This window comes from Erythrolamprus reginae, chromosome 1 (assembly GCF_031021105.1).
Source record: "Erythrolamprus reginae isolate rEryReg1 chromosome 1, rEryReg1.hap1, whole genome shotgun sequence".
Lineage (NCBI taxonomy): Eukaryota > Metazoa > Chordata > Lepidosauria > Squamata > Dipsadidae > Erythrolamprus > Erythrolamprus reginae.
Window position 1 is genome coordinate 390825132 of NC_091950.1, and position 26040 is coordinate 390851171.

Genomic DNA, 26040 nt, shown 5'->3' on the forward strand with positions numbered 1-26040 from the left:
TTAAGATCATGAATTCTACTCCTGTTTTAGGCATGAGCTGGATGTCCTTGGTTAGTCACTCTTTCTTAGCCATAAAAAGAAGGCAAGGGCAATCCACTTCTGAACACCTGGCCGAATTATTATTATTATTATTATTATTATTATTATTATTATTATTATTATTATTATTATTAGAAACATAGAAGTCTGATGGCAGAAAAAGACCTCATGGTCCATCTAGTCTGCCCTTATACTATTTCCTGTATTTTATCTTACAATGGATATATGTTTATCCCAGGCATGTTTAAATTCAGTTACTGTGGATTTACCAACCACGTCTGCTGGAAGTTTGTTCCAAGGATCTACTACTCTTTCAGTGAAATAATATTTTCTCACGTTGCTTTTGATCTTTCCCCCAACTAACTTCAGATTGTGTCCCCTTGTTCTTGTGTTCACTTTCCTATTAAAAACACTTCCCTCCTGAACCTTATTTAACCCTTTAACATATTTAAATGTTTTGATCATGTCCCCCCTTTTCCTTCTGTCCTCCAGACTATACAGATTGAGTTCATTAAGTCTTTCCTGATACGTTTTATGCTTAAGACCTTCCACCATTCTTGTAGCCCGTCTTTGGACCCGTTCAATTTTGTCAATATCTTTTTGTAGGTGAGGTCTTCAGAACTGAACACAGTATTATTCCAAATGTGGTCTCACCAGCGCTCTATATAAGGGGATCACAATCTCCCTCTTCCTGCTTGTTATACCTCTAGCTATGCAGCCAAGCATCCTACTTGCTTTTCCTACTGCCCGACCACACTGCTCACCCATTTTGAGACTGTCAGAAATCACTACCCCTAAATCCTTCTCTTCTGAAGTTTTTGCTAACACAGAACTGCCAATGCAATACTCAGATTGAGTAATAATAATAATAATAATAATAATAATAATAATAATAATAATAATAATATTTTTTCTTAGCCACAAATGGTGGCTAAGGAAAAATAAAAGTGCATAAAAAGTTCTGACAGATCAGATCATTGACAATCTATAAATTCAGCATCCTATCTCCTACAACACCTGTCAAATCCCATTAGGAAGCTTATGAGTAGAACAGTGAATCTACTATTGCTATCCCAGCAATGTCTATAGTACAATTCTATTTTGTTATCAGCATTCATCATTATTGATAAATGTTATCTCCATCCACTTGGTCAACATTTTTCTGCGTATATGGAACACACACTATTCTACTATAATATTTACAGATAGTAATAGTTCTGCTTCTTCTCTGAATAAAATAAAGCTCAGGAATCATTGAGGTATTTTATTTGACCCCCATGACAATCATTAAGCGTTGTATCTCATGATTTTTGACAAATGTATCTTTTCTTTTATGTACACTGAGAGCATATGCTCCAACGACCTTGTGTGTTCAACTACACTTGGACAATAAAGAATTCTATTCTAATTTTATCACTAGTGCAAAACTGGTTTGTTTTCCTACTATCCTCTGGTGTTCAGTATTACATACAAGCTTAACTTCATGGAGTAGGGCAACTATCTTACTTACTGTATTGGCACCTGTGGCAGACTGATCCTCTTCTCATTCTCTGCAAGGGAAGAAGAGATAAAGCATGTCAGGAAACTCACAGTTCAATTCTAACTGTCAATTTATGTTATGAATGATATCTCTTCCTTCTGTTCCCCCCCCCCCCCGTCTCCAAATAATTAGGTGTGGGTGGACTTCCCTTGTCCTGTTCTATTATTCATATAAACCTTTCCCAGGAAATCAGTATTTCATGAGAAAAGAACTGGATAAGTTCAGTAAGAACCTCCCACAAATAGTTTAATATTGTTTTAAGAAACAAAGTACATCATCCACATTCTCCTACAAGAAAGTGTGTCAGAGAAACCAGTTCAGTCTGCACTGTTACATTCCCACTGTGTTTCTTCAAATCAGATAAGGTCCACCCTTACCATATGCAAAAGTTCACTTGATAGCTTTCTCACCTCTGTTGGGTCGGATGATGAGGGAGGTATCCAAGCATCTTTGCAGCCTGCAGTAGCCATCTATCAAGTCAGCCATGTTCTCTGCCTCAGCCAGCGAGGATGTCTTAATAGTAAAGGACTGTCAAGTTAAAAAGAAAACACCCACATAAGGGTCCCTATGCCAACCATATAGACAGAGATTTCATTGTCACTGCTTAAATGTTTGCCCATAAAGATGGCAACTACATTGGTTTAAAGCCCTTGGGTTGGAACCAAAATGCATGTTGGAGGCAAAGCTGAGAAAGAGGTGAACCAGGCAGCATTAGATAAATAATATATACCAAAAGTTAAACTATAATAAATTGGAAATAAATTGGGGTTCTTAAACTAATTAATTTTAAGCTAATTGGATTTAAGATGTTTTTATTGTCTTTTTCACATGTTGTAAGCCGCCTTGAGTCCTTGGAGAGGGGTGGCATACAAATCTAATGAATCAATGAATGAATCAATGAATAAATGGAAATAGAAATAAAGATTTAGGATAGTGATTATAAGAAGTAAAAATTGAAAGACGTTTCTCCAGTCTGTCAATTAAATATAATTAAAATTAGCCATCTGAAATAAATACTTGGGCAGACTGTATAACTAAAAAAAAATTGAAATGTAATTCAGGTTATTTTATTAGTCTTTATAAAGATAATATAAATATATGGATTGGCATTGAAGGTATATGTGTGTTGTTATATATGTTTTTCAATGTGGAGAAAAATAAAAAAACCTTTAAAAAAAGAAAGACATGAGCCAAAACAAACAGAACTGGAAAGGACCAAGAAAATACCAAAAAGTATTATATTTTCTTTTTAAATGTATATGTTTTTTCAGACTTCTTTCATTGCCTGACAAAGTTGCTTCTAGCAAAAGTTCAACAATTTGCAAACTTACGGGGATTTGGGGGGGGGGATTTTCCTTATTTTACTTCCAACATACATGTATGTTGGAAGAAAAAAAACAATTAAGGATCACACTAAGATACTAAAGAAGGAAGAACAATAAAAAACTATTAAGTATTCAATAAATAGTGCATATACTTACTACCTCCACTGCATCCCCCCCCCCCCCCGGGGAAACCCATTACTGGTTGGTAATGGTCCGTCAAGTGTATTGACGGCCATCAATCCAGACAGGGTTAAATTAAAAGGCCATCAGTCGTTAGGCATAAAGACTTGGCGTGCCTTGATTCCTAACTGCTAAGGAGCAAAAGTGCAGGAGGGATACTGGATTCTTGCTTGCGTGCTTTGTGATTGCATTTGACTGCCTACTACAGATGGCTGGACTGCACCAGCAGATCCTGTTCTTAACTTTTTCTCTCTCAAAAAGAGTGCTGGAAGATTGCAACAACAGAGATACGATCCAAGCCACCTTGCACTTCCTCCTTACCTGGGGGTTCCCAGTAAGACCAAGTTGCAGCAACGCTCTGCCTTCCTCCACAGTAGTACATTTGATGGATTTCACCTGCTTGAATTCGGCCAAGCACGTGGGCTGCGAAAGAGCAACATTAATGTTTTATGAAAGGTTCACTCGCATTATAGGCAAGAAAATCCTTCTGCTTTCCACATTCTGCAATGTGGGGTGGGATGCTATGCTGGACTCAGACATGCAGAATAGCAGCATTCTGATTCATCTCTTTATCTTTTAAATTTCACCAAAATATAAAAATAAAAAAATTCAAGGGACGCAAAAGTCATTAAGTTTTCAGGTGTGTGTGAATATTATTGTAATTTAGGCTCCAGGGCAAAACAGACTTGGCAACCCATAGCTTGTATTCACGAGTGGGCTTCAACAATTTTAGCAAGGGGTTCTCTACCATAACGTCCAACTCTATGAGTCATTTTCACCTACAAAAAGATATTGACAAAATTTAACGGGTCCAAAGACGGGCTACAAAAATGGTGGAAGGTCTTAAGCATAAAACTTATCAGGAAAGACTTAATGAACTCAACCTGTATAGTCTGGAGGACAGAAGGGAAAGGGGGGGACATGATTGAAACATTTAAATATGTCAAAGGGTTAAATAAGGTTCAGGAGGGAAGTGTTTTTAATAGGAAAGTGAATACAAGAACAAGGGGGCACAATCTGAGATTAGTTGGGGGAAAGATCAGAGGCAACGTGAGAAAATATTATTTTACTGAAAGAGTAGTAGATGCTTGGAACAAACTTCCAGCAGGCGTGGTTGGTAAATCCACAGTAACTGAATTTAAACATGCCTGGGAAAAACATATATCCATCCTAAGATAAAATACAGGAAATAGTATAAGGGCAGACTAAATGGACCTTGAGGTCTTTTGCTACCATCAATCTTCTATATTTCTATGTTACTGGGTGGGTGTGGCCATGGTGGGCGTGGCCTAGTCAGCCTCCTGCACCACAGCAGGGGTTTGCTTTCCCCAGGCTCCAGAGGCCTCCATTTCTGGCCTTCCCGAGCTTCTGGTAGGCTATCTTGGGATATTATTATTTCAGTGATGAATTATGAACTGGGGAGTTGGGCTCATTATCTCCAGGCTTCCTGCCAACTCAGATTGAGTCAGTTAATGAGAGCTGCATAATCAAAGAAAATATCTGTGAGTTTTGGTTTCTGTTTTGGACTCTAATTAGCCGCTGGCACCAGACAGACTTATTTCTTGCTTTGTTGCTGGATTTCTAAATCCAAACCACCCTGCTCCTAAAATATTATAATTACATACTTAAATCTTGTAAAATCAGTGTGTGTGGGCCTATTTCATGGGGGGCTCGTCACTGGGACAGAATATCAGTGTAGCTCACATGAAAGAATGAAGTGCTCCAAAAGCGCCATCTCCACCCCCGCCCCTGTCATAAGTGGTGTTCCCCAGGGAAGCGTACTAGGTCCTACTCTCTTCATTCTCTACATCAATGACCTCTGTGACCATATTGAAAGCAATTGTGTTCTTTTTGCCGACGATGTGAAACTTTTCAACACCACTGATAACACACTCACTCTCCAAAAAGACCTGGACTTCGTCTCAGACTGGTCTAACACCTGGCAACTTCAAATATCAACCAACAAATGCTCTACCCTCCACATCGGCAAAAACAATCCAAACCGCACATACGAACCGAATAAACAATCTCTCACGGCCAACCCACACTCAGTAAAAGACCTTGGAATACTAATATCGAATGACCTAAGTGCTAAAGCCCACTGCAACAATATCGCCAAAAAAGATTCTAGAGTTGTTAACCTGATCCTATGCAGCTTCTGCTCAGGCAATCTCACACTACTCACAAGAGCCTACAAAACTTTTGCCAGACCCATCCTAGACTACTGCTCATCTGTCTGGAACCTACACCACATCTCAGACATCAACACCCTTGAAAATGTCCAAAGATATTTCACCAGAAGAGCCCTTCACTCCTCCACTCGAAACAGAATATCCTACGAAAATAGACTAACAATCCTGGGCCTAGAAAGCCTAGAACTATGGTGCCTAAAATACGATTTGAGTATTGCCCACAAAATCATATGCTGCAACGTCCTACCGGTCAATGACTACTTCAGCTTCAACCGCAATAACATAAGAGCACGCAACAGATTCAAACTTAATATGAACCGCTCCAAACTTGACTGTAAAAAATATGATTTCAACAATTGAGTTATCGAAGCGTGGAACTCATTACCGGACTCAATTGGGTCAACCCCTAACCCCCAATATTTCTCCCTTAGACTCTCCATGATTGACCTCTCCAGGTTCCTAAGAGGCCAGTAAGGTGCACTGGTGTGCCTTTCGTCCCCTGTCCAATTGTCTTTCCTTTCTTTCACCTATCTTATATATTCTCTTCCTTTCATATATCCTCTCCTCTAAGTTAACTTTCACCTTCATATATATTACCACATGTCTATTTTTCTTCCTATGTATTTGTGTATTGGGCAAATGAATAAAATAAATTAAAATAAATAAATAAATAAAAAATCTCCTGGTACACGGCAGTATTGATCCTGGACTTAATGGAGCACAGTGGACCAACACCAGCAGATGACATGATTCCCCAAATCAATATAGACTGTGGAAATTTTTGCATCTCATTTGGAAACGAAGGACCCAGAGCATGGAAGAAGAATGGAGAGGCACACACAGCAAGATGCTTGAAGTCCAGTGTGAGGTTTCCACAGTCTGTCTTGATTTGGGGAGCCATGTCATCTGCTGGTGTTGGCCCATCTGCTGATGTTGTGCTTCATTAAGTCCAGAGTCAACACAGCCATCTACCAGGAGATTTTGGAGCACTTCATGCTTCCTTCTGCACACAGGTTTTATGGGGATGCTGACTTCATTTTCCAGCAGGACTTAGTACCTGCCCACACTGCCCAAAGCACCAAAACCTGGTTCAATGACCGTGGGATTACTGTGCTTGATCGGACAGCAAACTCGCTTGACCTGAACCCCACAGAGAATCTATGGGGCAGTGTCAAGAGAAAGATTTGACAGACATGAGACTGAACAATGTAGTAAAGCAGAGGTCTTCAAACTTGGCAACTTTAAGACTTGTGGACTTCAACTCCCAGAATTCTCCAGCCAGCATAGCTGGCTGGAGAATTCTGGGACTTGAAGTCCACAACTCTTAAAGTTGCCAAGCTTGGGCACCCCTGCCGTAAAGCATTGAAACATCCTGGTCTTCCATAACACCTCAGCAGTGCCACAAGCTGATAGCGTCCATGCCACACCGTATTGAGGCAGTAATTGCTGCCAAAGGTTCCCAAACCACCTACTGAGTATATATTCTTGCTTACACTTTTCAGAGGTCCGACATTTTTTTGTCTACAATCCTTGTTTTATTGATCGTATGTAATATACTAATTTTCTAAGATGGAAGATTTGGAGTTTTCATGAGCTATAATCATCACAATTATGACAAATCACGGCTTGAACTATCTTATCTTGCATGGAATGAGTCTCTCTCATATATTACGCTTCACCTTTTAAGTTGCATTACTGAGATAAATGAACGTTTGCACGATATTCTAAATTTTTGAGTTTCACCTGTACCAGAGACCTTCAGAGAAGATGACTGCATGGCACAAAAACAACCCTGAAGTTACCATGGAAACACTCCTGTTCTCTCGCTTTCTGCAAAATAGCTTAACTTGTATTCAAGCAACAACAACAACAAAAACGAGGAATAATAGATTGCAACAAAAATCTGTATTTGGTAGATTATGAAAACCTTTCTTTAATAAGATCTCTGAGGAACATACAAATCTAAATAATAATAATAATAATAATAATAATAATAATAATAACAACAACAACAACAACAACAACAACAACTCACTTTTGCTTCTTTACTTGTCATCTGCCGGATGCCTTTTGGGCCAATCACGAGGTCCACAGTGATATTCCATCCTTGCTGGAAAGGGAAGAGAGGAAAGAAATTTGTGCCCCAGATAAAACAAGATTCTCCTAATTTTTGCAGCCTCCGACATTGTGGATATTTTGGCAGCAGAAGAATGCTAGAGCAGAAGTGATAGAAGATTGTGGAAGGATTCTAGAACAGGAGGTGATGCAATTTAGACTGCATACTAGACTGCAGGAAATACAACTTTAATAACTGAGTAGCTGATGCATAGAACTCACTACCAGACTCTGTAGTATCATCACCTAACCCCCAAAACTTTACCCTTAGACTATCCACTGTTGACCTCTCCCGATTCCTAAGAGGTCAGTAAGGGGCGTGCATAAGTGCACCAGCATGCCTTCCGTCCCCTGTCCTAATGTTTCTCTTTTACTAGTATCATGTACTGTATATAAATATTGTTATATCTCTGTATACCACCAATACGTACTTGACTTAACGGATATATAAATAAATAAATAATGACAATTAATACTATATCAGTCTGGAGGGGGAAAGTTAGAGATGCCACAGTTTGAAGCAAAATGATAAGCCCCACAAAAGCTGAAACTACCATGAATATGATGCATGACCATGTAAGTTCATCAAGGTGGAAACCTTTTTGGAATTAAATCCAGTAAGCCAGTGGCTCTCAACCTTTCTAATGCCGCGACCCCTTAATACAGTTCCTCATGTTGTGGTGACCCTCAACCATAAGTCTAGCACCAATTCTCCCAACAGAGCTTTAAGCTGATTGTCAGGAAGGCCAGAGGGACATTCCCACTGTAAACGATTGATTGGTCAGATTGTTAAATATATGTTCCAAGCCACCAAAATAGAAGCTTTAGTTCCTAACACCATGGGAAATTTGTCTTTTCCCGTGGTCTTAGGGGAGCCCTGTGAAATGGTCATTCGACCCTCAAAGAGGTCCTGACCTCCAGATTGAGAACTACTTCAGTAAGCCTACATAGGCCCAGTGAAATCAGGTAAGCAGGGAGGAGCCAGATATAATACATGTGTAAATTTGGATAGAAACCTCGATTAACAATGGAGAGTGACTATCATGTAACATGTATTTTAAAACATTTGTTTGTCTTTGTTAGTTAGAAAGTCTGAGGTTTGGGGATTTGGCCTTTTTTCTAAATATGAGAATGTCTAAAAAAAGTTTGATTCCTCTCCTTTATCTTACATGTTCCAAGCCGCTTGATTTCAGCTTCAGAAGTTCTAAAATTCCAAATGTTGGTCCCTATGCATCTTGTCAGAACATCTCTCTGTACAGTATTGGTAGAGGAAATGCCAATCACATCATCTATTATGTTAACATCTGGAAGAGTCCATGGAGAGGGGCGGCATATAAGTCCAATAAATAAATAAATAAATAAATAAATAAAAGAGATTTATGGGTTTTATATACAGTGATACCTTGTCTTACGAACTTAATTGGTTCGTAAGACGAGGTTCGTAATGTGAAAAGTTTGTAAGACGAAACAATGTTTCCCATAGGAATCAATGGAAAAGCGTGCAAGCTCAAAACTCACCCCTTTTGCTAGCCGAAGCGCCTGTTTTTGCACTGATGGGATTCCCCTGAGGCTCCCCTCCATGGGAAACCCCACCTCTGAACTTCCGTGATTTTGCAATGCTGCAGGGGAATCCCAGCAGTGCAAAAATGGGCACTTTGCTGGCAACGGAAGTCCGGAGGGGGGTTTACTAGCGAGGGGAGCCTTCGGCTGGCAACGGAAGTTCGGAGACGGTGCATCCCAGCGGTGGCTGCTTGGGTTTGTAAGGTGAAAATAGTTCAGAAGAAGAGGCAAAAAAATCTTAAACCCTGGGTTCGTATCTCGAAAAGTTTGTATGACGAGGGGTTCGTAAGACGAGGTATCACTGTATTTATGAGCTTTATATTATGTGCCTTCTATCCCCTGTCCTAATGGTTCTCTCTTACTAGTATCGTGTATATAAACATTGTTATATCTTTGTATGCTACCAATAACTAACTAAAATAAAATAAATGTTTACCAGGTAAACCTTGCTTAATACACCTATATCTAAATCAGAGGTCTTCAAACTTGGCAACTTTTAAGATTTGTGGACTTCAACTCCCAGAATTCTCCAGCCAGCAAAGTTGCCAAGTTTGGGAATATCTGGTCTAAACAGTAATTGGAACCCCAATTAGACTCTGGGAAATATTCCCTTTGCCCGGACGATACTTACAATCAACTCACAGCGATAGCTTTCTTGATCAATGTTGGCGAAGGTCGAGAGTGTGCCAAGGAACTTCATGATGCATTCTTCCTCTCTCAAGAGCGCATACTGCTGGAACGTCTGCTGGATCATCTTGCGGAACTGCTTTGGCTGTGAATGGGAAGCAGGGAGGAATTAAAAAGGGGAAAAAAGTGTGTGTGTGGGGGGGGGGACCCTTTAAAACTTCTTAATAAATGCAGCCAGAAACCTAAGATGGAATGAAATGTTTAAGATGTTTTGTTCAGAGAAGCAGAATACTTCAAGGCAGTCGACGGCTGAGAGATGACTGCAATTTTCAAATGGGCATTTCTATTGTTTAATCCTCTTGCAGTTAAAGAAAAATACTGCAGTACTTGCCTGAGCTGCTTTTAACAGGTTGACTTTTAAGAAATCTTTAATCAGAACTGCATGAAAAACAGTTGCTGCCAACCTGCCTTCCATTGAGGACCTGTATACTGCACGAGTCAAAAAGAGGGCGGTGAAAATATTTACAGAGCCCTTGCATCTTGGACATAAACTGTTTCAACTTCTACCCTCAAAATGTCACTACAGAGCACTGCACACCAAGACAACTAGACACAAGAACATTCCCCCCGAACGCCATCACTCTGCTAAACAAATAAATTCATGGCATTGGACCAGAATATCTCCGGGACCACCTTTTGCTGCACGAATCCCAGCGACCAGTTAGGTCCCACTGAGTTGGCCTTCTCCGGGTCCCATCCGGGTCTTCCTTCCCATGCTGAAGGGCTCCCCTCTTCTCTCGCTTGCTTGTTTTGTAGCCGGTGCCTTTCCTTCACCATGGTGACTCCTCAATTTGGCTGAAGCCCAGACCTCCAGGAGGCAACCTCGCACCGGGTGTATGGGAGGCAGCACAAGGGAGTCACCACAGCAAAGTGGTTTATTGCCTCTCCAAATGCTCCGTTCACTCTGGGCTGCCCAGAGCGAAGGGAGTGTTTCTTTTCTCTGGGCACTGGCAGAGGTTTATTCCCTCTCCAAGTGCCTAGAGAAAGGAAAATGCTCCGTTTGCTCTGGGCTGCCAAAGCCTCCTTAAGCGCCCCTGAAGAGCTTCTCTGGCAGCCCAGAAAAGCCCGAGATGGCCAGGATTAAAGGGGGAATGGCAGGAAACTGGTCAGGTCTTTGTGCCGCTCTCAAATTTCCTGGGAATTTTTTCCGGGCTCGGGTTCTTAAGGAGAAAATGGTTCTTAACAAGAGGCAAAAAAAATCTTGAACACCCGGTTCTTATTTAGAAAAGTTCTTAAGCAGAGGCGTTCTTAGGTAGAGATACCATTATATAACCAAAAAAAATCAAGCAAAGGAAACAGAAAAAATGATGACAAACAAACAAGCAATGCAGAAAATGCAATTTCAATATTCTTCTATGGAGAGAGGCAGCATACAAATCTAATAAATAATAATAATAGTAATAGTGTGATGTAAATGGTAAATATCATGAAAAGGATAATAAAGCAACGATTAAAGCGTTTTCAGTATATAGAGTTTGCCTGACTTTTTTCATTGTTGCACCTTCCAACAATCAGCTGAGTCTTTCTTCAGCCCCTACGAGGTGCTAACAGTGAAAAAAAGCTAAGAGTGAAACCACCTTCCCTGCTTTGCTAGCAAGCGCTCTTCTGCCTTTTTTCCCAACCCTAAGAGATGCTAATGAGGGAAGCAATCTTCTGTGCTTTGCTAGCGAAGCGATTGTCCCTTTGCCTGCTTTTCTCATTGTTTCTCTCTCTGAAGAGACAGAGAGAGAAGTGAAGTGTTTTAGAAACTATTTTTTTAAAATTCCCAACCAGGGTATAAAAAGGAAGCACACATGATCAAAACCGGCAAACTAATGTGCTGAAACTGACCAGACTAAGAAACATAGTATGCCCATGTTTCACCATCACTCCGCAGTCTGCATTGGCTGCCGATCAGTTTCCGGTCACAATTCAAAGTGTTGGTTATGACCTTTAAAGCCCTTCATGGCATTGGACCAGAATATCTCCGAGACCGCCTGCTGCCGCACGAATCCCAGCGACCGTGGGCCTTCTCCGGGTCCCGTCAACTAAACAATGTCGGTTGGCGGGCCCCAGGGGAAGAGCCTTCTCTGTGGCGGCACCGGCCCTCTGGAACCAACTCCCCCCGGAGATTAGGACTGCCCCTACTCTTCCTGCCTTCCGAAAACTCCTTAAAACCCACCTTTGCCGTCAGGCATGGGGGAACTGAAACATCTTCCCCTGGGCATGTTTAATTTATATATGGTATGCCTGAGTGCATGTCTGTTAGTATATGGGGTCTTTTTTAAATCGTTAAATATTTTAAATCTGTTTAGATTATTTATGATTTGTTTCCACGTGTTGTGAGCCGTCCCGAGTCTTCGGAGAGGGGCGGCATACAAATCTAAGTAATAAATAATAATAATAATAAATAGAAGATTGACAGCAGAAAAAAGACCCCACGGTCCATCTAATCTGCCCTTATACTATTTCCTGTATTTTATCTTAGGATGGATATATGTTTATCCCAGGCATGTTTAAATTCAGTTACTGTGGATTTAACAACCACATCTGCTGGAAGTTTGTTCCAAGGATCTACTACTTTTTCAGTAAAATAATATTTTCTCATGTTGCTTCTGATCTTTCCCCCAACTAACCTCAGATTGTGCCCCCTTGTTCCTGTGTTCATTTTCCTATTAAAAACACTTCTCTCCTGAACCTTATTTAACCCTTTAACATATTTAAATGTTTCGATCATGTCCCTTCTTTCCCCCAGACTATACAGATTGAGTTATTAAGTCTCTCCTGATAAGTTTTAAGATCATTTCCCCCCCCCCCATTTTCCTCCTCAAAAACTAAGATGGGTCCAGTATTGGGTTGCTACCTGGTTGTGGGGGAGATGCCATTCTGGTAGTGAAAATGGAGCTGTGCGTGTAGGTGGGCGGATGTGTATGTCGGAGCAAGATTTGCTTCCTGCTCATGGGCAGGAAGCCAAATATTGTGTGAGGATGCACGTGAGCACAAGATTTCAATGATTTTTGTTGGGTTTTTTGCTTTTGTGCATGCGCAGAACCAAAAAAAAATCTGCAAAAATTACTAAAATCTTGTGTTCACGCGCATCCCCCAAGCCTGAAATACAGAGGGAAAAAAGCACCGTATTTTTCAGAGTATAAGATGCACTGGAGTATAAGACGCATCCAGGGGCAGATTCCACTTACCACTGCTACTGGTGTGCTTCCCATAGAGCTCTGTAACCCTGGCATGTGCACAAGTGCATCCTCGCACAAGATTTGGCTCTCTGCACATGCCAGGGTCGCATAGCTCTGTGGGAAGCACACTGGTAGTGACAGCAAGTGAAATCTACCCATGGGTGCATCTTATACTCCAGTGCATTTTATACACTGAAAAATACGGTACTTTTCCCCTCTGTAATTCAGGCTAGAAAGTACTTTTTACTACAGTACCCTGTTTCCCCGAAAATAAGTCACCCCTGAAAGTAAGACATGGGAGAGGTTTCGTAGAATTGCCTAATGTAAGGCATCCCTCAAAAGTAAGACGTAAGAGACGTTTTGTTTTGCAGCATTCCCGAACATAACATATATAATACTGCTGTCCATAAATTGCATCCCAAAATGCTGCATCAATCAGATTTAAAACACATCCAATACACATCCAACGCGTGGCTATTTGTTTGGAAGTGTTTTTGCTGCAGGATACAATTCATTGAAAAAAAAAAAAAGACATTCCCTGAAAATAAGACGTAGCACATCTTTGGGAGCAAAAATTAATATCTTATTTTCGGGCAAACATGGTAATTCCCAAGATAGATAAAGACTGGGAAAGCAGAAAACTCCATTCAGAATAATGCTAGGAAAGCTAAAAGCTCTGCTAGACTTTCTTAGACATACTACAACTCCAGAGAGCCCAGCTAATGGCTTATTCCCACCCTTAGTTAAACATGTATAAACGGGGCTAAAACATTTCTCACCTTCAAGCTTTCTTGCATCTGCTTAGGAAAGAATAAATCCAGTCCTACCTCCTTCCTTAAAGAGAAAGAAAATGTTGTTTTACATATCTGTAGGTATCTGACCTCTGGCTATTTTAATTCATGGTGTATCTGTTTAGAAGGAGGGGTTTTCTTTTTTAAAGCCAGTTTGGTCTAATGGTTAAGGCACCAAGCTAGAAAGCAGGAGATCATGACCTTGCTCTCAAGCAAGCATCCTTTTCCAATAATCTGTGATAAGGACACCAGGGATGAATTCTTTAAAGGAGAACTGAAATCTTAGTGAGCTGCAAGGAGAGACCTCTGCCAAGCTTACTTAGACTGTAATGCGGAATCATATATTTCACAAAAAAATAAAGGGAACACTCCAATAACACATCCTAGATCTGAATGAATGAAATATTCTCATTGAATCCTTTATTCTGTACAAAGTTGAATATGCACAACAGCATATGAAATTGATTGTCAATCAGTGTTGCTCCCAAAGTGGACAGTTTGATTTCACAGTAGTTTGATTTACTTGGAGTTATATTGTGTTACTTAAGTGTTCCCTTTATTTTTTTGAGCAGTGTATATGATCACCAACTCCTTCCAATTCAATTAAGACAGTGTTTCTCAATTATTTTCTGTTACTCCCCCTTCAGGAAGAAGTAAACATTTTGTGCCCCTCCAACTCTCCGCCGGGATGATTGTTTGCTATATTCAACATGTTTTCGCTGAAAAAACTCTAGCGGCTTATCAGCGTGATTGGGGTGTAATGTGTATAAGTGATGCCTTAATTTATTTGGCTTCATACAGTCCACTGCCAACATTTTTAGACACAGTAAACATACCGGTCTTTCCTCGTCTCCCACCATAATCTTCCACCGTAGTGGTACATACGCTTTGTCATATTTCCTCATTTTAGATTTCGAGAGACTTACGTTTGTCTCATTATCTCCGTCTCTCTCCTCCTTTCTTTTCATCCCTGTTAAATATTTTTCCATGGTGTCTCTTAAGGTTTGTTACACGCACTTCATATCTCCTGCTCTGTGCGGTGTGCTATTGTTCAGTACAAAAAAAACCCTATTCCCTCTGGCAAAAAAACCACATTCCCCAGGGTCACGCAGGCCCCCCCAGCATCGCTTTGCACCCACCCCAGGGGGTCCCACCCCATTATTTGAGAAACACTGAATTAAGATGACTGATATCAGTACAGAACCTGGGACCAAAGCTAATATTAATTGGTGTCTGGATTCGCCATCATTCCATTTCTTCACCCCATGTGATTTCCCCACCACTTTTCCCAGCTCCACCTTCTTCAAGCAAATAAATGTTGCAATCACAGCTAATGCAATTCTGTTTTCCCAGGTGAAATAGAATGTAATGCAACATCTTCCCAGTCAAAGACTACTTCAGCTTCAATCACAACAACACAAGAGCACACAACAGATTCAAACTAAATATTAACCGCTCCAAACGTGACTGTAAAATATACGACTTTAGTAATTGAGTTGTCGAAGTGTGGAACTCATTATCTGACTCCGTAGTGTCATCCCCTAACCCCCAACATTTTACCCTTAGACTTTCCATGGTTGACCTCTCCAGATTTCTAAGAGGTCAGTAAGGGGCGTGCATAAGTGCACCAGTGTGCCTTCTGTCCCCTGTCCCATTTGTCTACCCTATACTTCTTTTATTCCTTTCCTATACCTTTTCTTCTATTCTCCCATTGATATTGTATTCCTATATTTTTACATCTATCCTTCCTTCATACTTTCTTCTATGTATATATCCTCTGTAACATCTACCATGTTTTGGACAAAATAAATAAATAAAATAAATAAATAAATGTTACGTAGGTAGGAACTAGACTCGGAAAGAATACAGCAATTCGCTGTTCGAGTTTAAATATTTTTTTATCATTTTATATCATACATTTCCTTTACAAATTAAGCAGTGTGCTCGCTACGTGTTCAAGATGTTAACATGTGAACGTACAAACATTATCAATTGCTCTTACGTCCTCCCCATTAATTAACAGCAATTAGCTGTTAAGCCTTAGCTGCTACTTGTGACTGTGGGGATGGGTTTGGGGAGATCCTGTCTCTGTCTCTTTTTTCCACATTAATACACATTCTTTCTTCTGCATACACGAACACCCACACCTACACACATTGATAAATATTTTGTCTGGTTATGTAAGCAGGGCTGCATACTATAGGAAAGAAAGAAATCTATCAAACAAAGATCAGTACAACTAATGAGAAACTTTTAAAAACATCAACCAGCATAGTTAAAAATGTTGTCTACATACTCCAGGAATTCAAAGTTGGACTTCTTGTCTAAAGCGTTGTGGGGCATATCCTTGTAGAATCTCCTGCAAAAGTCAGATATTAAAGTTTGCATGATTCCTAATTCACCACAAAACTCACACCAATATTTTTAAATTGCAGTTTCCCATCTCATCATCAACAGAATATCATTCAGTATTATTGTCTGATTCAGGCAAGAAACACAAACATTGTGATTTGTTTTGATGTAGCTAAATGTGAAAACTCACCTATTATTGTAAGAGTTAATGCCTCCAGTATAGTTTAGCTTGGTATGAAAAACTCATTCATCACAGCTTGTTCAGGAAATTGCAATTAACAATAGCCTGCTTTATTATTATGGAGGAGCTCGCAAATTTCTTATAATATTTCTCCCTAGTTGCAACCTTTCAGATTTCTGGCTTTGCTTGTGTTTCTTGAACTTGTGCTTCCCCAGATCATTCTTCTTGCCGATGTCCCAGCTTCAGGAGTTTGGTTCCTGTTTTGCAAGGACCACTGTGCAAGCCACAAGAGTTTGACCCTGCTCACATGTTTTCCAAACATGCTTGTGTCAGATGCAATCTTCTGCCTAGCAAGTACATACCTAAGCTCCAAGCAGCCTAACTGTAGGGCCATCCCCTCACTCACTTTGCTCGCATAAACCTGCATATATTCACTCCGGAGCTGAAAGACACAAGTAAGATGGTCAGTTAAGGATCCCAGGTCTCTACCGGTACTCACTACTCTTTCCAAAAAGCAAAGATAACTGGGTAATCCTTGCACAGAGACAAAACAACAAGGGGTTTAAATGAAGTGCATTTAAATAATAAATAATCATTCATTTAAATCCACAGTAACTGAATTTAAACATGCCTGGGATAAACATATATCAATCCTAAGATAAAATACAGGAAATAGTAAACTTCGCAAACTCCTCAAAACCCACCTCTGCCGTCAGCCATGTGGAAATTGATTCCCCTGGACCGTTTCCACTTTATGTATGGCCTGTATGTGATGTATGATTGTTTTTAGGTTAAGTGTTTTAAACAGTTTTTAAAAAATATTGGATTTGTACTGTTTTCTCTTGTTGTGAGCCGCTCCGAGTTCTCGGCGGCAGGGGCGGCATACAAATCTAATTAATAATAATAATAATAATAATAATAATAATAATAATAATAATAATAATGGCAGACTAGATGGACCATGTTTCTATGTTTCTAAATTACATCTTCAACTAAAGCATGATGGCAAGTCAATTCTTGGAGTTGAAGTCTACACATTGTTTGAAAAACATAAACAGAATAACAGATTTGGAAGGGACCTTGTGGGTCATCTAGTCCAACTCCCTGCCCAAGCAAGAGACCCTACACCTGTGAGGGGCGGCATAAAAATCTAATAAATTACTATTACTATTACTATTATCCCTTTTCAGACAGATGGCAGCCCAGTCTCTTCTTGAAAGCTTTCCAGAGATGAAGCTCCCACAACTTCTGAAGGCGAGCTGATGAACTAGAACAGGGGTCCCCAAGCTCTGGGCTGCAGAGCAGTACCAATTTATGGCCTGTGGAGCCTGTGGAACCAGGCTCCACAGCTGGAGGTGAGTGGTGGGCAAGAGAAACTGCACATGCATAGGATCTAGGTTACATGTTCCCCAGGACAGTTGGCTGAATAATTATCTTCCATGAAACCAGTCCCTGCTACCAAAATGTTTGGGGACCCTCTGAACTAGAGAATGTGAGGAAGTTGCATTAGAAACATAGAAGATTGACAGCAGAAAAAAGACCCCACGGTCCATCTAATCTGCCCTTATACTATTTCCTGTATTTTATCTTAGGATGGATATATGTTTATCCCAGGCATGTTTAAATTCAGTTACTGTGGATTTACCAATCACATCTGCTGGAAGTTTGTTCCAAGCATCTACTACTCTTTCAATAAAATAATATTTTGTCACGTTGCTTCTGATCTTTCCCCCAACTAGCCTCAGAATGTGCCCCTTTGTTCTTGTGTTCACTTTCCTATTAAAAACACTTCCCTCCTGAACCTTATTTAAGCCTTTGACATTTTTAAATGTTTTGATCATGTCCCCCATTTCCCTTCTGTCCTCCAGAGTCCAGACTATACAGATTGAATTCATGAAGTCTTTCCTGATAGGTTTTATGCTTAAGACCTTCCACCATTTTTGTAGACTGTCTTTGGACCCGTTCAATTAGTAAGCACAACATAGGGTGCAACCTCACACATTCAACACAGTTACACCAGGGACAGCTCTTTAAATAGGGACTGCAGTTCTCAGAGAACCCACCTGTTGGTAGAAGTACAGAAGCGTTGTCCGGTCTTCTTGAAAGCGTTCAATATAATCTTCAGGGAGGTATCGGACCTGGAGGTCATACCTGAAACAGCAAACCAAACTTTAAGTTAAACCAGCATTCTTCAAGTTTAGTGCTCAGATTTAGCAGACTGCAAAATCTGGCTTTCCCAATTAGCAATGTTGCCTCTACTTGTCAATACTTGTATTCATTGTATGTTAGCATTATATGGATATTTTTCCTTCTTCCCCTATCAAGTTTTATTTTATCACTGTATCATAGTTTCATTGATGTGTTGTGTTAGTTTCATTGTACAGTAGTACCTCTACCTACAAATGCCTCTACTTGTGAACTTTTTTAGATAAGAACTGGGTGTTCAAGATTTTTTTGCCTCTTCTCTAAACCATTTTCTACTTACAAACCCGAGCCTCTGAAACTGTAACAGGAAAAGGCAGGGAGAAGCCTCTGTGGGGCCTCTCTAGGAATTTTCTGGGAGGTAACAGTGCTGGAAAAGGTGGAGAGAAGCCTTCATGGGGTCTCTCTAGGAATCTCCTGGGAGGAAACAGGGCCTCCACCCTCCCTGTGGTTTCCCTAATCGCACACATTATTTGATTTTACATTGATTACTATGGGGAAAATTGCTTCTTCTTACAAACTTTTCTACTTAAAAACCTGGTCACGGAATGAATTAAGTTCGTATGTAAAGGTACCACTGTATTAATAAAATTAAAACAAAAGAGATTTGCTGGGAGAAAACAAGCATAATAAGACACCCCAGCAAAACTGGACTTCAACCCTTTATTTATTTATTTTTTATTTATTTATTTTGTCCAATACACAATGAGGGTTTTAGTGGGTATATATCTATATACACATAGTAAAATACATGATGAAGGTTATAGAGGAGATACTCATAGTAAAATATATCTAAGAAAGATGTTGTGATTCAGTCTGAGGCTCCTCAGGGAACGGCTGGAACTCTGCCAGCTCCATGCTCAGAGGGGGAGGACGAGGAACAGGAGGAGGAGGGAGAACAGCCTGAGACCCCCGGGGGGGAACTCTCCCCAGCGAGTAGCCTGGAGTCATTAGATGAGAACGCACAAGCCATCATCGATATGAGGCAGAGAAGAACAACACAAAGAAGGGGGCAATTAGCCAGGTATTTTCATCCCTAATAGGCAACAGCTGGGTTTGGGTGTGGTTCTCCTCAGAAAGGTTGAAAAGGCAGGCCCGCCCTTCCTGTATTGTGGAGAGTTATCTTTTGGGAGTCCTGTGACCTAGCTGCAATTCCTTGGCGTCTCTGATTCTGGCTTGTGGCCTCGAAGGCTGAAAACTTGGGGGAGGCGTGGGTTTTCTTATCTACAGTGGTGTGTGTGCCAGCAAGAAGCCTGTTGTATTGTCTGGCCGTCGTGATTCTTCTGTGAAGCTACATAGCATTCCAGTTTGTAAGAACAGTTTTTGTTCTCTGTGTTTGTTGTCAAAGATATAAAATGACTTTGCTTTTTACCAGCGTGTCTGGATACTCTTTTTAGTTGGTGTTGGCATCTGGGGGACCCCAGACAGAACAGAAAGAATAGAAGATATAGGAACATATCAATGAGCATATCAATGAAAGAATAGAAGAAGAGACATAGGAATAGAAGAAAGGTATAGGAGATATAGGAGAGCAATAGGACAGGGGAGGGAAGGCACTCTAGTGCACTTGTACTCGCCCCTTACTGACCTCTTAGGAATCTGGAGAGGTCAACCGTAGATAATCTAAGGGTAAAGTATTGGGGGTTTGGGGATGACACTATGGAGTCCGGTAATGAGTTCCACGCTTCGACAACTCAATTACTGAAGTCATATTTTTTACAGTCAAGTTTGGAGCGGTTAATATTAAGTTTAAATCTGTTGTGTGCTCTTGTGTTGTTGTGGTTGAAGCTGAAGTAGTCGCCAACAGGCAGGACATTGCAGCATATGAAACCCTGTTTCTCTGCTCCCTTAGTACCTGTTCTGTCTGGGTCCCCCCAGAGGCCAACACCAACCAAAAAGAGTAGCCAGACACACTGGTAAAAAGCAAAGGCAGTTTATATACTTCAAAGCAAACACAGGTAACAAAAACTGTTCTTACAGACAGGAACACTCTGAAGCTTCACAGGGGTTTCACGAAGGCCAGGCAATAAAACAGGATTCTTGCTGGCAAAAACAACGCTGGAGATAATAAAACCCACGCCTCCCTCAAGTCTTCCAGACTTCTAGGCCACAAGCCAAGATCAGAGACGCCAAGAATCGAAGCAAGATCACAGGACTCCCAGTTGATAACTCTCCACAAGACTGTAAGGGCGGGCCTGCCTTTTCAACCCTGCTGAGGAGAACCACACCCAAACTCAGCTGTTGCCAATTCAGGGATGTAAATACCTTTCTAATTGGTCCCGTCTTTGAGCTGCACGTTGCTGCCTCATGTCTATTATAGCCTGTGCATCTTCATCCAATGAATCCAGGCTACTAGCTGGGGAGAGGCCCCCCCCCAGGGGTCTCAGGCTGCTCTCCCTCCTCCTCTTCCTGACATTCCTCTCCCCCGTCTGCCTGGTCCTCCCCCTCCTGTTCACAGTCCTCCTCCTCTGGGCATGGATCCGGCAGAGATCCAGCCGGTCCCTGAGGAGCCTCAGGCTGAATCACAACAGTGATTAGGAAGCTAATCTGGAAACATTGATCTCAAAGAACTTCTCTGAATTGAGGTGAAGAGGATTGATGAAAACAGGACGGATGCAAAAGGGGCTCCATACCTCCATTCAGCCTCAAGGTGCAAACATTCGTATTTCTCCTGGACTTCACCAACTGTCATGTCTGGATGAAGCCAATGGATCTCGTCCGATTTCACATGCTTCAGACGTAATCCATAGCACTCAGCAAGCTGTATATCAGGACCAATTCTTCCACTCTGTAGGATTGACTTTATCACTTCCTATAAAGATGAAACAAGGTTGTGAGAAACTTCTGAACTTAAAAGAAATTCTGAACAGAACAATCTGGTAATTCATATGAGCAATACTTTAAAAAATGCCTTAAAAATAAATCAGATATCTATTTTCCATTTGAATTTAATCTGGAGACGTGCAAGAAGCATCTCTAATTAAAAAGAAGAGTCAAAGGGGGAAAAAATGTAGCCAGGGAATTCTGGGAATTGAAATCAACTCATTTTTCAAGTTGCCAAGGAACGCTGTAATATATATATGCCTCACTCGCAACGCACCAAATGACATTTTGGCAACCCACTAATGTCACTTTGGATGTCATCTATAATGTTTCATGCATACAATCACTATGCACATTCCTTCTTGGTCCCAAGAATTAGCATCTGAATGAGAGGGAAAAAGAGTGAATATCTCACATTTGTTTATTTTGTTTTTTCTGGGAGGAAGTTGGTAACTGACTTTGTGAAAAAGGCCCCTAAAATCTTACATAACCTAAGAAGTGAAAGAATATACTCAGAAGAGGCTTAGTAGAATACATTTTAAATTTAAGAAATGCTTTGCTATAGTGGGAAAAAAAGTATTTAGTCAGAAATCAATTGTGCAAGTTCTCCTACTTAAAAAGATAAGAGAGGCCTGTAATTGATATCATAGGTAGACCTCAACTATGAAAGGCAACATGAGAAAACACATCCAGAAAATCATATTGTCTGATTTTTAACAAATTTATTTGCAAATTATGGTGGGAAATAAGTATTTGATCAATAACAAACGTTCATCTCAATACTTTGTTATGTATTTGTTGGCAATGACAGAGGTCAAAGGTTTTCTGTAAGTCCTTACAAGATTGGCACACACTGTTGCTGGTATGTTGGCCCATTCTGCCATGCAGATGTCCTCAAGAGGAGTGATGTTGTGGGCCTGTCGCTGGGCAATACGGACTTCCAACTTCCTCCAAAGTTTTTCTATAGGGTTGAGATCTGTAAACTGGCTAGGCCACTCCAGGACATTGAAATGATTCTTACAAAGCCACTCCTTCCTTGCCCTGGTGATGTGCTTGGGATCATTGTCCTGCTGAAAGACCCAGCCACGTTTCATCTTCAGTGCCCTTGCTGATGGAAGGTGGTTTGCACTCAAACTCTCACAATACATGGCACAATACATTCTTTCATGTACACAGATCAGTCGTCCTGGTCCCTTTGCAGAGAAACATCCCCAAAGCATGATGTCACCATCCCCATGCTTCACAGTAGGTATGGTGTTCTTTGGATACAACTCAGTATTTTTTCTCCTCCAAACATGACGAGTTGTGTTTCTACCAAACAGTTCTACTTTGCTTTCATCTGATCATATGACATTCTTCCAGTATTCTTCTGGATCATCCAAATTTCCTCTAGCAAACTTCAGATGGGCCCGGACATCTACTGGCTTAAGCAGGGGGACACATCTGGCATTGTAGGATCTGAATCCCTGGCGGCATAGTGTGTTACTGATGATAGCCTTTATTACGTTGGCCCCAGCTCTCTGCAGGTCATTCACTAGGTTCCCCTGTGTGGTTCTGGGATTTTTGCTCACCGGTCTTGTGATAATTTTGACTCCACGGGGTGAGATGTTGCATGGAGCCCCAGATTGAGGGACATTATCAGTGGTTATATATGTCTTCCATTTTCTAATTATTGCTCCTAGAGTTGATTTCTTCACACCAAGCTGTTTGCCTATTGCAGATTCAGTCTTCCCAGTCTGGTGCAGGGCTACAATTTTGTTTCTGGTGTGCTTCAACAGCTCTTTGATCTTCACCATAGTGGAGCTTGGAGTGTGACCGTTTGAGGTTCTGGACAGGTGTTTTTTCTACTGATAACAAGTTCAAACAGGTGCCATTACTATAGGTAATGAGTGGAGGGCAGAGGAGCCTCTTAAAGAAGAAGTTACAGGTCTGTGAGACCCAGAAATCTTGCTTGTTTGTAGGTGACCAAATACTTATTTTCCACCATAATTTGCAAATAAATTCATTAATAATCAGAGAATGGGATTGGAATGGGAGTGTTTCAGCCTGAAACCAACTTCTGAGCATGCGTGGAAGTGAAATTGGACACAGTTGGATGTGCACAGTTGGAATGTCGCGATGCACACTGGTAGCGAAAGTAAGTGGAATACACACTTGTGCACCTTTTAATAAAGGGGCATTCTGTTCATTTAAATCAGCGGCTTTTTCCCAAACGTGGCAATTTCTAAAGATATGTGGACTTAAATTCCCAGATATTTCCAGCCAGCATTCTGAGGGATTCTGGAAGTTTGAAGTGTACCTAGTAGCGAGTTCCTGCCAGTACGGTTGAGCATGCCGCATCGGTAGTAAAACTGTAGCTGTGCATGCAGTTTAGGGTCTCTGGCATGCACGCATGCATGTCCCAGTGAGATTTTGCTTCTGAGCATGCGCAGGAAGCAAAATCTGATGAAGGGATGTGCGCCAAATTTCGGCAATTGTTTGCTTCTGCGTATGCATGGAAGCAAGAAAATCACCAAAATCGCACACATGCACACATATGTCGCAAGATTTTGCTTCCTGCGCATGCACAAAAGCAAAATCTCGCTGGGATGTGCATGCACTCATGCCAAAGGCCCAAAGCTGCGCACACAGTACACTGATAGTGGCGGTAGTGGCAACCTCTGTCCACCCATGTTAAAACTACCAAGTTGACTTGACTACTTCTGCTCAATGGTGTCTGGTTCTCAGAGACTGCTGGACAAGAACCTGCAGGGGGGATTTTTGGCAAGGGTTTCTTTTTTAGAAGTGGTATGTCATTGCCTCCTTCTTAGAGCTGAGAGACAGTGATTGGCTCAAGGTCACCCCATTGGCTCTGTTAGAATGTCTAGGTCAGTGATGGCGAACCTATGGCATGGGTGCCACAGGTGGCACAGGGAGCCATATCTGCTGGCACGCCAGCCATTGCCTTAGCTCAGCACCAATGTGCATATGTGAACCAGCCAGCTGATTTTTGGCTTGCACAGAGGCTCTGGGAGGGTGTTTTTGGCTTCCAGAGAGCCTCCAGGGAGATGGAGAGGGCGTTTTTACCCTCCCCTGGCTCCAGAGAAGCATTTGGAGTCTGGGAAAGGCAAAGCACAAGCCTACTGGGCTGACCAGAAGTTGGGAAACAGGTCATTTTCGGTCTCTAGAGAGCCTCCAGGGGATGGGGGAAGCTGCTTTTGCCCTTCCCAAGCATTGAATTATGGTAGTGGCACTCGCACATGCATGATAGCACATGCCCATGCTCTTTCGGCACCCGAGGGAAAAAAATGTTCACCATCACTGGTCTAGGTAATATAATAAACCTTCAACAAACTTTAAGCAGAGTAAATGTAGCAATTTGGGTTAGTCACTCGATGAATCAGACTTAGTACAAAATAGAACAATATTATTACATACAAATAGGCAAATACATAATAGTAGTTACGTAGTCCAATATCATGCACATATAATCCTAATAATGGTTTACAAACCAGGTTATCGCACACAGCAAAATATACACACAGTAAATAGAAATCTCTCTAGTATAAACTCCCCCAAGAGGAACATCATTGGCTCCCTCTTATGGTCAACCAGCAAATGATGCTTAAAGATACAGTCTTAAATGTACATTGTTAGCTTCTGTATTGCAACACCCAACACACACAGTATATTAACAGGCTTTATGCCTAAGGTGGGGGCAGGAACTCATAGTCTCCTGGTATCTAGTCCAATGTCTTGACAACTACACCAAAGTAGCTCTTGCCAAATTTGAGGAACACCGATGTAAACCAGAAGGAAATGGAAACTCTGGGTCCCATCAACTAAACAATGTTGTTTGGCGGGACCCAGGGGAAGAGCCTTCTCTGTGGCGGCCCCAGCCCTTTGGAACCAACTCCCCCCAGAGATTAGAATTGCCCCCACCCTCCTTGCCTTTCATAAACTTCTTAAAACCCACCTCTGCCATCAGGCATGGGGGAATTGAGATTCTTTCCCCCTAGGCCTTACAATTTACACATAGTATGGTTGTATGTATGTTTGGTTTTATAATAAGAGGTTTCTTAGTTGTTTAGTATTGGATTGTTACATGCTGTTTTTTATTACTGTTGTTAGCCGCCCCGAGTCTACAGAGAGGGGCGGCATACAAATCCAATCAATCAATCAATCAATCCAAACCCATTGCAGGAAGCCATCAATCAATGAGACCGATTCACGAAACTCACCCGTATCTCCGTCATGACTGTACATTTCACCAGTTTGAAGTTCTTGCCCATGTTGAAGCTGTTGCTGTGGAAACAAACCTTGAGGATCCGGACTTCATCCTTGTCGATATCAATGGGAACAGCGACCATGGTGGACTCTGAGGGCCCTGCCAGGCTGAAGCAGCTGCGGAGAGAAGTTGCTCGCAGCCGGCTCAAGGCTTCCGGCAGTCCGGACATCATCATGAGCAATGCGATGCTAACGCTGGATCATTACCTCCTGGCAACTGGAAATAAAATAACACAGGAGTCAGCAAGAAAATGGGCCTGCCAACCTGTGCCTGTGGATACCAATGTATCAATGCACAAATTTCTTGGTCCTAGATTACTTTTTATACATAAAAATACAGTGGTACTTCTACTTAAAAACTTAATTCGTTCCGTGACCAGTTTCTTAAGTAGAAAAGTTTGTAAGTACAGTGTTCCCTCGAGTTTTGCGGGTTCGAACTTCGCGAGAAGTCTATACCACGGTTTTTCAAAAATATTAATTAAAAAATACTTCACGTTATTTTTCCCTATACCACGGTTTTTCCCACCTGATGATGTCATATGATATCGCCAAACTTTTGTCTGCCTTTAATAAATATTTTTTAAAATAAACTTTAATAAATAAACATGGTGAGTAATAAT

The 26040-nt window shown here is 41.2% G+C and overlaps 1 protein-coding gene across 11 annotated transcripts in view; it reads right to left on the reverse strand.

The window, feature by feature from the left end:
• Positions 1 to 26040, reverse strand: part of PTK2B (protein tyrosine kinase 2 beta) — a 149579-nt gene that overhangs the window by 35959 nt on the left and 87580 nt on the right. For 10 of the 11 annotated variants that reach the window (XM_070734892.1, XM_070734891.1, XM_070734889.1 and 7 more), the window contains exons 2-12: positions 25375 to 25637; positions 20965 to 21143; positions 18193 to 18280; positions 16492 to 16571; positions 15893 to 15955; positions 13585 to 13639; positions 9583 to 9723; positions 7312 to 7386; positions 3406 to 3507; positions 1990 to 2107; positions 1550 to 1589 (exon numbers count right to left, since the gene is read on the reverse strand). In XM_070734892.1, the coding sequence (XP_070590993.1) occupies positions 1550 to 1589; positions 1990 to 2107; positions 3406 to 3507; positions 7312 to 7386; positions 9583 to 9723; positions 13585 to 13639; positions 15893 to 15955; positions 16492 to 16571; positions 18193 to 18280; positions 20965 to 21143; positions 25375 to 25596 (1163 nt within the window). In that variant the 5' untranslated portion in view covers positions 25597 to 25637. The remainder of the gene's footprint in view (positions 1 to 1549; positions 1590 to 1989; positions 2108 to 3405; positions 3508 to 7311; positions 7387 to 9582; positions 9724 to 13584; positions 13640 to 15892; positions 15956 to 16491; positions 16572 to 18192; positions 18281 to 20964; positions 21144 to 25374; positions 25638 to 26040) is intronic. The other variant, XM_070734887.1, reaches the window with a different exon arrangement.